General features: G+C 46.5%; 1 protein-coding gene across 2 annotated transcripts in view; it reads left to right on the forward strand.

The window, feature by feature from the left end:
* The first annotated feature begins 366 nt into the window (after nt 1-366).
* Nucleotides 367-15,328, forward strand: part of CMIP (c-Maf inducing protein) — a 127,501-nt gene continuing 112,539 nt past the window's right edge. For both annotated transcript variants that reach the window (XM_082769942.1, XM_082769943.1), the window contains exon 1: nt 367-692. In XM_082769942.1, the coding sequence (XP_082626068.1) occupies nt 375-692 (318 nt within the window). In that variant the 5' untranslated portion in view covers nt 367-374. The remainder of the gene's footprint in view (nt 693-15,328) is intronic.

Here is a 15,328-nt window from a genome sequence, read left to right on the forward strand (position 1 = left end):
CCCTCCCGGTGTGTGCGGATCCCTTCCCCCACGGCGATTTTTTTTCCTCTTTTTTTTTTTTTTTTTTTTCCCCCTCTTTTTTTTCCCTCATTTTTCCCCCTTTTCCCTTTTTTTCCCCTCTTTTCCCCATCCTTTTCTCCCCTTTTCCCACACTCCCCCTATTTTCCCCCAATTTTTTTTTTTTTCAAATTTCCCCTTTTCCTTTTTTCTTTCTTTCATTTTTTCCCCTTTTCTCCCCTCTCCCCCCCATTTTTTCCCTATTTTTTTTTCCTTTTTTATTTAATTCCCTGACCTCGCCGCCTCCTCGGATCTCTCTCCTTCTCCCCCCACCCCCCCGCCTCCGCGGGGCCGGGCGCCGCCACCCCGCGCTGCCCATGGATCGCAGCGGCGGCCCCGGCGGGGGCAGCGGCGACCGCGGGCAGCAGCAGCAGCAGCAAGAGGAGGGCAAGGGGCCGCCTCCCCCCGACGTACCCGGGCCCGAGGGGGGCCCCAAAATGGGCGCCGCTCCCTGCCGCCGGCCCCCGCTGCACTGCAACGGCATGAGGTACAAGCTGCTGCAGGAGGGGGACATCCAGGTGTGCGCCATCCGGCACCCCCGGACGTTTCTCAGCAAGATCCTCACCTCCAAGTTCCTGCGCCGCTGGGAGCCGCACCACTTGACCCTGGCGGACACCGGCGTCGCCTCGGCCACGGTGAGTTAGGGAAGGGAATAAGGCTTTGGGGTGAGAACGGGCGGGTTTGGGTCTGGGTTGCGCAGCTGGGACCGGCTGCGCCCAGGCTCTGCGCCCTGGCAGCGCACGGAGCGCGCCGCACGCTGGTTCCTGTAACCGGGCTGCCATCGGCCCTTCGGGGATTTACGGGTAAATGCCTCGGGTTTCTCAATGGTTTCATTCCGGCCTTGCTACGGGACATCGCACGGTTGTGCCTGTACCCTCCTCGTTTAGCTTGTCGTGCAGTGACATGTAGGGCACGCGTGGCACCGGAGCGTGGGCTGGCTTTTGTGGGGTTTTCTGTTAATGGGGTGGCTGAATGGGTCTCGGCCAGCACACAGAGCTGGGTTTCATCATGCCCAGTGGCTGTGTCCCCCGGCATCGTGTCATGGGGTGCTATGGCAGTGTCCCCCGACACCACACCATGCCATGTCCATGTCCCCCGACACCACGCAGTGCCATGGGGTGCCCATGCAGGCCATCAGCAGCAGCCCCTTCATCCTGCAGGTAGGCCAGCTGCCCATCCTCACGCAGCTCCTTCAGTGCCACAATGACATCCCCACGTCCCGCTTCCCCCCGGGCTGCCGAGGGTGTTTCCGAGGGAATATTTTCCCTTCCCTGCTGGAGCTGCTGTGCGAAGGCAGGAGGGAGCCCTGCAAAGGCACGAGCGCTGGTCGTTCTCACAGCGCTTCATTTTATCGAGGTGCCATCGGCGCGGAGGGGAAGTTGAATATTGGTGGGGATGAGGCGTTTTCCCGGCAGTATCCGTGGCTGATGATTTCTGAGCAGAGAAGGATACCGGCAGAGCGAGGCGTGATTGTGCTTCAGACATTAATCTCTGCAGTGTGGCAATACTTAGGCATGAAGTTGTATTCGTGCAGGAGACGCCAAACTCTGCTCTCTGGTGGAGCTGTCACCCGAGAAATCGCCCCTGAAAACATTTCCCAAGTCCCATAGGGTGGTGCTTTTAATTAACGCGATGTCATTCCTAATTATTTTAGGCACATAAGTAGCAAGTAGATACCAAAACACTGTGTGCACCAGTGCAGGCTCCATTTTGTTGAGCAGGGCTCTTCGTGCTTGGTCTTGCGCCTTATCAATTTTTTTTCCAGCGCTAACTCACCACACAGATAGCGTTGTTCACAGAAATACCCGTGCTTTGTTATGCTTTATTATGTGGCACGCAGTCTTTGGTTTCCAGGCAGTAATTAGGGGACAAGGGTACGATCCGTGTTCACTTGTTGCCTGAACGTATGTGCGGGTGTGCGTAGCAGGTATCTCCTGGCTCTGTGATCCCTAGATCTTCTTCTTTTTTCTGGAGGTGAAAAGGTGCGACTTACGCAAAATATGCGGTCCCCCCTAAGGAAGTGGGGGACAGGCAGAATGCCAAAACCTCTCGAAGCCAAAGGCAGGTATTTAAATGTAACTCATTTGGTTTTCAAGGGCTGTAGGAAAATATCCCTACCTTCCATTGACAGTGAGCACTGGGCGCACTCAGCAACTTTGATAACAAGGTCATTTTTACACGTAGGGCTTTCCACAGTCAGGGTGCTTTATGAGCAGCTGCTAATTAATCTTCACATCATCTCTTCGTAAATCCCCTGGCGTGACGAGTTTTACTGCATTCTATATAACATGAATAAAATTGAACAGGAAAATAACATCACTTTGTTTTGCATTTGAAAGCAAAAGTTGTAATGACAGCTAAATCCAGATCTGGGAAATCATCTCTGTGAGTACAGTGGATAGGTGATTTGGTGATTCTAGGCATTTTCTTTCCTTTTTAACGTCACTTGAAACGTGTCTTTGACATGAAGTCTTCTCCATGCAAGCTCCTACATGTCCATGCCTGGGCTGCGAGGTAGGAGCTAGCATTACTTTGTGTATGGATTATTCCTCTGCAGTGTTTTCCACTGGTAGACACGGTATGTGCCCACATAAAAATGTGAATAATGAGACCCTACCTACAGGTTATTTTTGCAAGATGTAACTACTTTCCATGTTCGATTAGGTAGGTACATGTTTTGTACCTGACAAAACAGCTTTCCGTAGAGGAAGCACCACCACGTAAGAACGCAATGGAACAAGTGCTCAGGCCATCATATTTTAGTAAACTTTAGGGAGGAAAAAAATCTTTACAAAATGCTTTTTTTTTCCATGATCACAAGTGACTTTCAATTAAAACAAGCCCAAGCTCATCAAAAAAGAATAGTAACAGTTGTGTTGCAGATTGGTGTAAGTGCTGAGCTTACAAATGGGAGCATGTTAACTTGTGGAGTCCCATACTGTAGGTGTTGGGTCTTTATCTCATTTACATGTTGTTTCCATCGTTTTCTTCATGTTTCTCATTTCTCAAGGAGCTGGATACTTAAAAATACTACAGTTTCACCACTATAGTTTTACCAGTAGACTCACCCTTAACCAGCACCAAAATAAAAGCCTAGTCAAGATGTATTTTTTAGTGCAAGTAAATACAGATATGTTTTTTTTTTTCTTTTTTTTTTTTTAATTTAAATGCCAAAGTCCCAGTAGGAAATTTTGATACTTACAAACTTTGTTTGCCAGAAAACAGCTTGCTTGGGGATGTATCTGACTTTCTTCCCCATGGGAAGAATAATGTTTATTTTACAAACACTTACCAAACCCAAATGTATTGCCCTTGCTATTTTTTTTTTTTTTTTACTAAGATCTGTCCTTGCACAGCTTGAAGGGCAGTGATAATAAAAACAAAGTAATAAAATCCAATTTCATATTTCTTTTATGATTTTTTTCCCTTTTTCTTTTGTTGTTGTTGTTGTGAAGAATAAGGTATGGCTATCTTCAGAAATTTTCAGTAGTTTAAAGCTGGCAGGCGAAACTGAACCGATATCTTCCTCTCTTGTCCATTTCATGTCTCTGCACTGCTTTTCTCTTCCATTCTTTCTCTTGCCCCAGCTGGGAGCTGATGTTTAGGATAAGGGGTTTTAAAGTACTGGCTTACTAGAAAGACTTATGATACGTACGTATCAGCAGCGGACAAGGAAGGAAAAAATAAGCAATTCATTTTTGCTGGCTAGGGATGACCTCTCTAATTCCCGTCCGGGAAGATAAGACGTAATTGAAACCATGAAGTTACTCATTAATATCCCTCAAGGAGGTGTAACTTTGACTTTTCAGGCCCATTCCACGTTTCTTGGTTTCCCCTTGACAGGTACGTTGAATGTAATGTGGCGTTGTGTTCACGCTAGTGACAATCCTGAAAAGATTTGAGTGCCTTTATACTTTTCTTCTGTGCAAAGATGATGCATGAGGACAGCAGCGTATTGACAAGGTAGCTAATGAGAAACGTACTTGACACAAGAACATAAGTGGGTTAGGGGACTGCAGTTATGTTTTCTTCTAGAGACACAATCAATATTAAATGAGGCAGGGCAGGCTGATGTGTTTCAAATAGGAGAAGTGGAGTAGAAAATTGTCTTCTAATTGTTTTTTAAAATTCAACAATTTTGCTACTTGCATGTGTTTCAGCATGCTATTACATGTCTTTCCTTCCTTCTTGTTGTAAAGATAGAGCAAAAATTCCTATCAAGCCAGACTCATTGTTTACTTTAGCGCAGGTTCCCATTAGTTGGAAAAACACACTTTTAAAAATTAAATTTCCCTTGAAAAACAATTAGCTCAAGTGGGAAGTATTATGCAGAACGCTGAAGTTTCAAAACAATCTTAGAAGGAGATTTTTTTTTTTTAAAGCTTTCCTGGAAAAGGAATATTGTTGTGTTATCCAGATTCAAAATAGAATTATAATGAATTAGCTAGAATAGTAACAAAAAAAGAGTAAACAGCCTGTTCAGTCAGTCAACCAAGTGCTGACTTCAAGCCTTGTGCTATTGATGGGACTTCAGGAATGTGAGTTGAAACTAGCTTGATGGGCCTACCATCATTATCCATGTAAATAAATGTGAATGCATAAAAAACAAAGCAATTTAAGATATTTTTTTTCAATCCATTGTAACAGCAGAATGCTAACGTACTGTTTTAAGATAATATTTCTCCTTGTTTTGTACTACACATGGTTGTTTTCATTTGACAGGAAGTGTTACAGGTTTGGGTGTACGTGCTTTTCCCTGTTCAGGTTTACCTTGTTGCTATCCATCAGGTATTTTCTTCAGGCATACCAGAAAAGGCATCAAATCCTGCCGTTTGCATACAACCCATGGTAATTTAAAATTTGCTGCAAATTGCTGCATGTTATCTGTGCTGCTGAAGTTGAGAACCTGTTTCCGTGGTAAAGCCAGGCATGTGTCTGCACTACCAAAACCCAGATTTTTCTGAGGACTTGGTGATTTAATGGAATAATACTCCACTGTAAGAAACTTGCTTTATTGCTGTCTTAGACTGTAGCTAGGCATAAGAAAACCTAAAATGGTATTTCTTTGAAGTTGTTTAATGCCTATCAAATATACTTTTGAGTATATAGTTCCTACAGTGGTTAAAAAGCATATTTCTAAGTCAGTAGTGTTAAGGTACGTGTTTATATGTCACGGAGCTTACATAAAATATGAAAACAGAAGCTATATTCATTGATAGAGCAAGAGCTCTTAAGGCTATTAGTGTTAACACCCAGCCAGTAAATTTTACATGTTTAGGAGCATAAACAAAGAGGACACTCAGAAATACTTCTGCCACACTTTTCTTTTTGGCTGGGGACTAACGATGTGGTGCTCGCCACTACACGGTGGTAATAGTGCCCTGGGGGAATCGCCTCTGGTACCCGATGGGGACCTCATCCCGCATCAGCAGGGACCGGAGGAGCTCAGCATCCCTCGCAGGGCTGGGTCTTGGTGGAGCTGTGAGATCATCTTTGTTTGTTTTGTAGTGGAGCATCATAGCTAGAGACAGAGAGAGTCTGCTGGGTCGTCGAAGCCCAGGGATTCTTCTAGGAAAGGATGTGTGGACCATGCTAAGGATGTGTAGCTTGCCAGAGGAGACTCCGATCCACATTGACGTTCCAGTTTGCAGGCTCAGGTTTGCATTGTTACCAGTTGGAAAACAGAGGCTGAAGCCTTGGTCCCACCCAGATCATTGGTAGAATTGTGTATGTCGAAGAACATTTTTGGAGGGGAAAAAAAAAAAACAACTGGGAGGCTTATCAGGGAGCTTATAGGGAGGAGTGATTTTTGGAGCTGTTTAATTTATTGCGGGTAATTTGTTTATACATGTGAAGTTCCTAAAGAACAGGCGAGTTTTAACATGATACAGTAAAATGGCTTCTCTCATTTCCTTGTGTCTTCTGCATTAGTAAGCACAACTGGATTAATAGGGTTTGTTCCACTCCCCACATAGGATTTATGAAAGAAGAGATCTACCTCAAGTAGTTCAAGCATTTTGGAGTCTTTAGAAGTAATCAGATTGTGGGTTGCATGGGTAGATTGTGGCTTGTTTATTAGTGTTTTGAGCACAGCTAGTTGATTCAGTTTTGTTCTGTGTCTGCAAGTGTTTGCAGATATGTAGTGCTTAACTCTGTAAACAATTGCATGGCAGAAGATGATCGATACCTTAGCATGTATAATCCCCACAGAGCATCGTGCACGGATCACGGATGTGCCCTCAGTAACATAACCTTTCCTCAGGATCACATTGAGAAACACTGTGTCAACTGGATGGGGGAGCACTTGAATTTTTTGCAGATTTGAGTTTTTTGCAGATTTGTTGTCTTCCTTATACAGGGTTGGAGAACTGATCTGTTTCAGTGCATAGTTCCACCAAACCGTTGAGGAAGAAGAGAGAGGGAAACATGGTAGGCTGGAATTGCTGCCAAAAACAATGTATTATTAAATCATTGCGTAAAATTTTCCTGTTTTGCACAATATTTAAGAATGCAGGGGCAATACCAGGAAAGGGAAAAGACAATTGAAAAGCATACATTATAACCGAGCACGTCAGTGGTGAGTGAAGTTTAGCTCTTGTGGTTGCAGAGAAAAACATGAAGTCAGAACCAGATGCTGAACTAAAGGGCCTTCACTTCCCAGGCTTGAAAATGAGGAGAATTTAAAAATACTCTCCAGGTTTGGGAGGAGGGGGTCCTGTGTCAGGGTCTATGGACTCTCAAAGTTACCAGTACTGGTGTTTCAGTGCTTGCAGTCATTTCTTGACTTCCCCTCTTGGGCTGTCCCATGACTGATGGGACAGGGCCAGCGGAGTGGGGAAAGCAGGAGCAGGTGAGGTGCCAGGTGGCAGGGTCTAGGGCATGAGCTCATGGCAAACACCATTTCCTTCCAATTCAATGTGAGATTTCAGTGTATTTGTACATAATTTTCAGTCTTTTTCCCTTTTTTGGAGTAACTTGGGGAAAAAAAGGCATCTGTTTTTCTGGATTTAAGCGTGCCTGTTACTAATTGAGCCTAAGAAGCCCGTCAAATCGCAGTGACTAAAACACGAACTGGAAGTACGCTCGGTCACGTCCATTCTTGGTCTCGCTCTGTTGACTTCAGCGGGGTAATCTGAGGAGGGGGATTACCACTCCTTGCTGGTACGGGATGTCACGCTTGGGGAGCTGGGGGCTCGCTGCAGCTCCCCGGGTGGCTCAGGCAGGGGGCCGCGGACTACTCAACCCCAGGCTCGCACAGCTCGCTGCAAAATGAGGCCCGGGTTTTTTTTCCTTGGCCGAAGGATCCCTGGATGTCAAGCAGCCTGCATTTGGGTGATTGGTGCTTTTACAGGACAGCCTTGCTGGAAATCCCCCCGTGAGACAGGGCTGCGGTTGTATTTCACCCGTTCGATGCCAACGTGCGGACAGTGGCGTCCTGGTGGGAAGTTATTCTGCCACGACTCTCTTCTACCGTGAAAACTGTGTCTGAGGACAAAGAAATTGCAGCTGAGGGCTGCTCTGCATAGTCTGATAGCCCTGGAGGACAGCAGCGTTTTAGGCTGGGATGGACCACCTGCTGCTTCTGGACCTTCGTGTCCTCCAGAGCTGGGGACAAGCACGCACTTTGCTGCAGCGGGTTAACATTTAATTAGCCAGCAGGGTCATGATGGATCAGCAGATGTAATTACTGGCAGAGTCAGGTTTGTTTCACCATTTAAGCAGCAGGCCCCCAGACAGAAAGTCCATCTCAGTTCCCTTCTTAGGCAGCGGTGGTGCCTGGTCCTGGCTCAAGCTTGCATGTGGGTGACTGCCCGGCTCCTTGCAGGCCTAGGAGGATGCTGCTGGCTTGATGCTCACTTCTCTGGACATTTTCACTTCGGAGGCAACACAAAGTGGGGATGTCAGTTGGATAAGCCTTGTATGGGCCCTTGAAGTGTGTTTTTTTTTTTTCCTCTTCTGTTGCCTGCTCGGAGTTATTGCTTAGTTCTGCGGAAAGGGCTTTTGCACTTCTCAGCATATGCTGCAGTGTCCCTCAAGTTCTTGTTCCTGTAACAGAGAGATTGCGTGGCTTTCTCATTGCATGAAAAATTTAACAGGGAAGAATTGCTTTCACTCTCATTGACGAGAAAAGTAATAACCAGGGCTTAAAAAGGACAAATAAAAAATGTATCCAATGCTTCTCATATGCCTGACTGCTGAGCTAGTTGCACGGTACTAGGAATGGGGATGTTGGATGCTTGAAGCTATCACTAACGGGCTTCTGCTTCTTGGATTTCCAGTGCTTAAGGAAGTGCTGAATAAAACAAAATCTTTTTCTCCTTTTGAAAAATTCTAAACTCAGGTTTTAAATCACACAGGAATGGCTTTAGGTTTTGAAAGATTTTGTTTACAAGTGTATCACATGTGGCGCAGTAAGCCTTGCCTGAAGAAAGCTGAGGTGAAGCAGAATTTGAGATTAATTTTTTTTAGAATACATGGTTGTATGTATTTTTCTTGGGCCTGAAGAGAAACTGTGTCTACAATGGATAATAAGAAATATTTTTTTCTCTTATAAATCAGTTTTACTTATTTTTGAAGAATGCATGTCTACAAACATGTATGCATATTTTCTGGATCAGATTTCTGGTGATATCAACCCAAATATAAGGCAAGTATTCCTGTAAACAAAAAAGTAATCATATTCCTTATTTGTTTATAGATAATTAACATCTAAATGAGCATGTAAATTAGGGAAATGCATATGCAGGTAGACGTTTTTGATGATTTTTAAAATAAAACTCTTTCTAAATTTCTCGAAGATGCCCATGGTGTGTTCCTAACAGTACACTTCAAATGACACAGGGTGGAATTTTCTCAGCCCTGAAGTTGTGATGCTGTTCTTTTAGATGGCAGTGCTCCTTTCCTCCTAATCTGTGTCTGTTTTGGCTTTTCGAATATTACTTTGGAGATTGGCAGGTGTCTCTTACCAGCCTGGTTCCTGTTGCAATGGGGTTCTCTTGTACCATGGAGATTTTATCTGCAATTGTAATACAGTTAGTGAGTATTGTCAGCAGGCTGTGTTTTTGCTTTACCCATGCAAGCAGCTAAAATAAAACTGGAATGACTTCGCTATCCATTTTCAGGCATGGACATTATTAATAGTAAAGTAGAAACTGCTTTGAAAAAAACCCAACACAACAAACCCCAAAACACTTCTGGAACTTGCCCAGTGGAATCTAAATTTTTAATGAAAATACTAAGGGTGTATATGTTTCCTTCCAAAAATATGAATGTCTGTTTGACCTTCTGTGAACAACAGCAACAAAAAAAAAAAAAAAGGAAGGATTATTTTTGGCCTTTAAGACAATCAGAAAATACGATTTGGGGATGTGGTGTAATTGTTTCATTCTGTGAGTCTTTGGATTTTGCCTTAGCTGTGGTTCAGCCGTCTCAGAGGGCTTTCTGGTCCAGGTCTTCATGCGTGGGGAAAGCAGAGACAGAGGAGCACGGATTGCACTGTCCGACATGCCTGCCCTCAAGGTTCACGCTCAACCTGCAGCTCCTCAACCTGCAGCTCCTCGCGAGGAGCGTGCCCGTGGTTCCCCGGGGTGTCTCCAGTCGGACAGCAGGCATCGGGCGCATCTCCTGGTTGTGTTGACTCAAGCACCTTGCTGTAGTGCTCATAAATTGGGCAGGGCTGGAGCTGAGTGACGTGTCTCTGGCCACCAGGACACACTGTCTCCTCTGACGTTGATAGCTGCTCATTTGCTTAATGGTTGTAAATGCCATTAAAAACCAGGGGAGGTGTGGGAGAGTGACAGCAGGATGTGGCCCGGTGTCTCTCCCCGTGCTACCTTGCAGCCTTCCTGCAAAGTGAGTGTCTGCTGGGAGCCCATCACAGCCGGTTCAGGTCTCCTTTCTGCTGTCTGCATGTTTGTGTGTTCTCCCAGTGGTCCCTGCTGGCAGTTCCAGTTTTGCTCTTGCTTTAGGGGCAATTAAGGTTGATTGCAGAAGTAAAGAGTAAGTCTGGAAACGTTGACTGAACTGAAGCTTTCAGTACGAGAATGGTCTTGTGAAGTTAACTGTAGAATCACGGTGATGTGATCTGTTTTGGAAAAAAGATCTGCAGTTCTCCCTCCCTTCCACGCCGTGCATTTGGTAGTCAAACGTTCTGAGGTTGAGCACTTAGATTTGGGAGCCACTGGAGAAGAACGTGATTGCAGGGGCATCACAAAACATCATGTTTCTCTCTGCTACAATGTAAACCATAAGAAGGTAGGAAACTGAAAGTAGAAAGTTACAGGGGCACTTACACAATGCACCAGGCCCCAATGGCATACACTGGTGCAGCGCTGCAGGTTTTTCTGCTGTAGCTATGGGGTTATTCTGGTTGGGGATCTGAGTGTAGTGTTGTTGCTGGCGGCTTGAAGAGACAGCTGGATGAGGAGAGGTTCCTCTGTGCTGCTTCTTCTGATGCTGGACTGGGCAGTACTGGAGAGCTGAGCACAAAGCTCTGGCGCCAGGGTGCCCGGCTGTGGTTACGGGTCTGTCACCTGCACAGCTCCTTCCTGCCTTGGTCAGAGAGGTGGGGGCACTCCAGCTGCGTAAGGCCCGGTGTTGCTTTCAGGAGCAGCAGCATTTCCTTCTGCAGCGTAGGAGGTTTCCATCTGCTCTGACGGACTTTACTGAGCGAGGTCCACCCATGTCCTTGCCCTGCTGCTCGGTAGCCAAGTGGCCACAGCTGGGACACGGGCTGCCTGGGGCTTCCGTGTGGAAGATGCATCAAGCTCAGTGAAACAATTGTGTGCCTTATCTGAGAGTAACACAGAACAGGGAGGGTCGTTTGTACATCTGGGGAGAGAGAAAAAAGCCATCGTGTTACAGACATCATTCTGTCATTGTTTAAACCAGGGGAAAAAGCATGGAACTGGTGTAAACTGCTACCTGTAGTAAGGAGGTTGTGGTGGCATGATTACAGGGTTGGAAAGGGAGCTCCAGCTTACTCCTTCAGTGCAGGAGGATTGATGTTTCTTCACATATCTCTTCCAGAAGAAATAGCAACTCCAGCTGTGTAGTAAGGGCTCAAAGTAGTGTTCCCAGCCCGGTCTGTTTCGAAACACGGTTTTCTTTCCTGGTGTATGGAATTGAGGAGCATTGGTGAAAGATGTTCCAGAAGCGCCAATTATTAGTCATTACTTTGTTTAGTTTTTCTTTCAACTCTCTGCGGTTCTTTTAGATCCATCATTTTTTAGTCACTGCTATTACAATTGCTTTTGAGGAAAATTTTCAAATCCGTAACTAAAGAGTAGCCTGACATCCAGGGGTGCAGAAGAGGCTCTTTCTGCTCTCCTCAGGAGCAAGTGGCTCGAGTGGAGTCCTGGCACCGAAAATCACATCTACTTTGTAACCAAGTAATGTGGATATTGAAGAAAACATAAAAGTTCTCCTGGCACAGAACTTTGTTACCGAAGGTGAAAGTACGGACACAGTCAGCATGTCTCGTCTGCCTGAAAACACATTTTCTAAGGTTAGATAATTCATCTTTTGTGATTGCTGTGAATGAATCAGGAAACAAAGCTGGAAAAGCTTGAAATGAAATGAAGTGAACAGGACCAGACATGCACTTTGGTATTAAATATTGACATACCCCTTCTGGGCAACCGCTCTGCCTTTGGATCCCGGTGTATGCGTGAAGACTGCAGTGCCTCCATGCTCACTGGCATTGAGAAATATTCCTCATGGCTTCTCTTCTAACTCTAGCTCCATGCTTCTTGCAGTGCTACGTCACTGCCTCCCTTGAAATTAATCTTGTCTGATTTATTGCAAGTTATTTCAAATGTCCCCGGTGACTCGGATTGACTAATGTACTTTAAATCTGGTGAAATCAAATCTGCCGTGGGAGTTGACCGTGTATGAAGCTGCTCCCTTGTGGAGATGGAAGACATGGGAAAGTACCGAGCCCTGCCTGGTGCTCGCTCGAGTCCAGGACACATCCTCTGTTGATCTGAACCCAAGGTGTTTCTTTTGGGTTTGTTAAACCTGGGGCAGGACTTACAGCCCTTACACATCACCCATATGTTGTGCAGGCTGTGTGCATTTACCGGTGCTACTGAGTGGCTTGAAAGGAGCAGGGGAAGCAAGGCTGGGTCACTGCAGGACGTTCGTTCATTGGAGCAGCTTCAGGTGGGGATGGGCTCTGTGCCCTGCAGCTGCAGGGGGAAGTCACCGTGTTGGTGCCGGCTGCCACTGGACCTTGTTGACTCATGGTGCCGGGGTGAAGTCCATGGTGTAGCTGCTTCCTACGCTGCAGGGATGGCCTCCCAGGGCAGGCAAGGCCCCTGCCACCCGTCTTCCTTTTTCAGTGCAGTTCAGAAAATAATGGGAGCATTTAAGTGTGGTGGAGCGCGCGTTTCCTAGTGCCTGCTCACTTATCACACCCGCTCGAGCCGAGATAAAGATGCAATGTTGTGTTACATTATCTAGCTTTAACGTCAAGCGTTTGGGAGGTTGTGTCTCTCTACTTGTCAGACTTTCTTAGCAGAAATGGGAAAAATAAAGTACCCTGTGCATCTCCCTGCCTGTACAGTCTGTACCTGTAGATCTTCTGAGAGCTGCTGTCTTGAGACCCTTGCGTCTGATCTGAGGCTCTTGCTGTGCTCAGATTGCACGTTACCAGATTTTTATTTTTATTTTTTGCATTTGTAAGAAAAGCCTGTACAAACAGTGTTCTGCTGTTTCCAAACACTGCAAAGTTTTCCCCTTTGCTTCCTGTTTTTGTAGCACGCTTGTGAAAAGACCTTGTCTTCCTCGCGCCGGAGTTAGCCTTAATGTAAATGCATTCAGCATTAGCTCCTGTGTGTTCCAGCACGTAGGGGCCCGAGCTTCTCTTCGGCAAATGTTATTACTCTTTATTTATGGTAAGGCTAGATTCAGAAAGACTTGTGCATGTAAAAGTGAAAGCACGGGCAGCGTTAAATTATGCAGTCATGAGCTTGTTATTTCCCCTCCCCCCGAGCACGCAAGCCAGCTAGTAACCCAGTGATCTATACGTGAGGCCTTAATTGGATATATGCCCAGAGTGCAGATTAATATGGAAAAGCTATAAAGGCCTGGGTTCACAAACTTTATTTGACCACGGGAGGACCGTCTGCGTGATCCCATGAGGGGTTCTCAGAGCAAAGGAGCCTTAGGGCAGGCCTGGGTGCAGGCCATGGGGCGCAGGCTCAGTGTGGAAGCGGGCAGGCCACTGGTCGAGCAGCCCTTTATCAGTGCCCTATTTCTCAGGAACGCTGTCAGTGGGGCAGAGGAGCCCCAGGGCCTCTCTGTCACTTACCTGCCACCTTCAGTCTCATTTTGTAAATTGATGAAGTTTTTTTTTTTTATGCCTTGGCCTCCTTTGGAGGTGTGGGGGGAGAATCTCCCCGTAGCGAAATGAAAGCAAGCAGATGTCTTGACTGCAGCTGGCCAGAGATGAATCATTTTGTATAAACTTGCCTGGAGAACATGATCTTTTTCCTCTATAAACCTATACTCCAGAGGGAAAGGAGAATCCCCATTAGTCAATGACACCCTCCTGGCCTAAAATTCCGGTGTTCCTGGTGTGCAGATCACGTGAAGCACGCACAGGCTGCAAGCTGTATTCACCAAAGGCTTTCTCAAGTTTAAATGGTGTTGTAACACAGGGGTTGTTCCTCTTCTGGCAAAAATACTTCTAGCTGTAAATTACAGTGACCCTAGGTGTGTGAGATCAGCCTCACTCACACCCCTGTGGCCCCCAGACCAGTTCATTAAGGGTGAAATCTGTCCTAAACTGGCTTAAAATGGCAAGAAAGAGACTGGCGGTGCAGGAGGGCCCCATGGCATAAGCAGCCGACCTTCCTGCCCTCTCATATGACTGAGAGCACTAAGATGCATATCGCATATCTCAAAACTCTTCCTCCCCTTTCCACTTCCCCTTGACTTTCTAGAAAAGGCTTGTGTGGAAATGGCAGCGGTGCCCTGGGGTCTTGCTGCCGAGTGGTGCTGTGCTTGGCCATGCGTCTGGGTCCCGGGATGAACTCCTGAAGTCCTCTTCTTCCTTGCTGGCCTGTTTCCTCCCTCAGCGTAGGATTCATGGCAGTGCTGGGCCAGGATGGCTTTGCTGCTGGTTGCAGACATAGCTCAGTGCTGGGGACATGCTGCTTGCAGGCCTCCTGCAGCTCAGGAGCCACAGGTTATCTTGGCACTGTTTGTTATTCTCTCGGCTGTACTCCCATGTGGAGGACGGCACTCTCTTTAGTTGCTCCCTGACGAAGGTGGGATGGAAATGTTATCTCCTCCAGCATGAGCCCTAATCATCGTGGAGAGCGGAGAGCTGAAGATAACAATGCTCAAACAGTTGCAGGAAGTAAAGTAACCTTACTTTATTCAAGTTTTGCGCAGGTAGCTCCGGCATTTGATTCTAAACCTTGCCTGACTAACGAAGGCTGAGAACAGTCCTTAGCTCTCTGCCTGCAGCAAGAGGATGGGAATGGAAGTGAGTCATGCTCAGGGCCACGGTGGTGGGAATGAGGCACTGCTGTGGTTGCAGATAATTCCCTGGAAGTCTCCATTGTGCATAATGCACTAATTGAAGAGATTCACGAGCTGCTTTATGTCACATCACCTCATTTCCTCGTCAGGGAGCTGGAAGTCTCATCTCTATAGGTAAAAGCAGGAGCTCCCTGCCTTTGTGTAAGTCTTAACCTTTGTAAAAAGAGCTTACATAGATGGCGTGGCGTGTTCTCCATGCCAAACCTGTTACAGTGCAGCCTCAACTTTTTCTTGCTGCCCTGTCAGCTGCAGGGGTGGAGGCAGCAGTGTAAAGATGTGTTTCTGAGTGTACAGAAGTGAGCAGTGGAGACGAGGAGGGGACTGTTTGCTGCTGGTTGCTTCAGTGACGAGCTGCAGAAGGATGGATGCTTCCTGTTTATAACTGATAACCATCTGCGATGATTGCATTGGTCTCAGAAGAAGTGGCATATCTCTGTATTCACGAGAGACTGCGTGGCATAGGATACCCCTGCAGAGAGCTGGAAATGCAACATGATACTGTGTGGTCTTCGCCTGTTCCGGAGCGGGTGGCAGCATATGTGTGGCTGGGAAACACGCTCCTGCAGATAGTAACGTGTTCCTAGCAGGCAGATCCAACGCGTTGTGTAGGCAGCAGAAAACAAACAGTGCAGCCCAGCGCTTGCAGATTCACGCTGGAGAAGGGGATGTGCTGCCCTTAGGGAAACATCCTTACCTTGGGTGGTATCTCAGACCTCAGATC

This window comes from Aythya marila (assembly GCF_965140915.1).
Source record: "Aythya marila genome assembly, chromosome: 12".
NCBI classification, from domain to species: Eukaryota; Metazoa; Chordata; class Aves; order Anseriformes; family Anatidae; genus Aythya; species Aythya marila.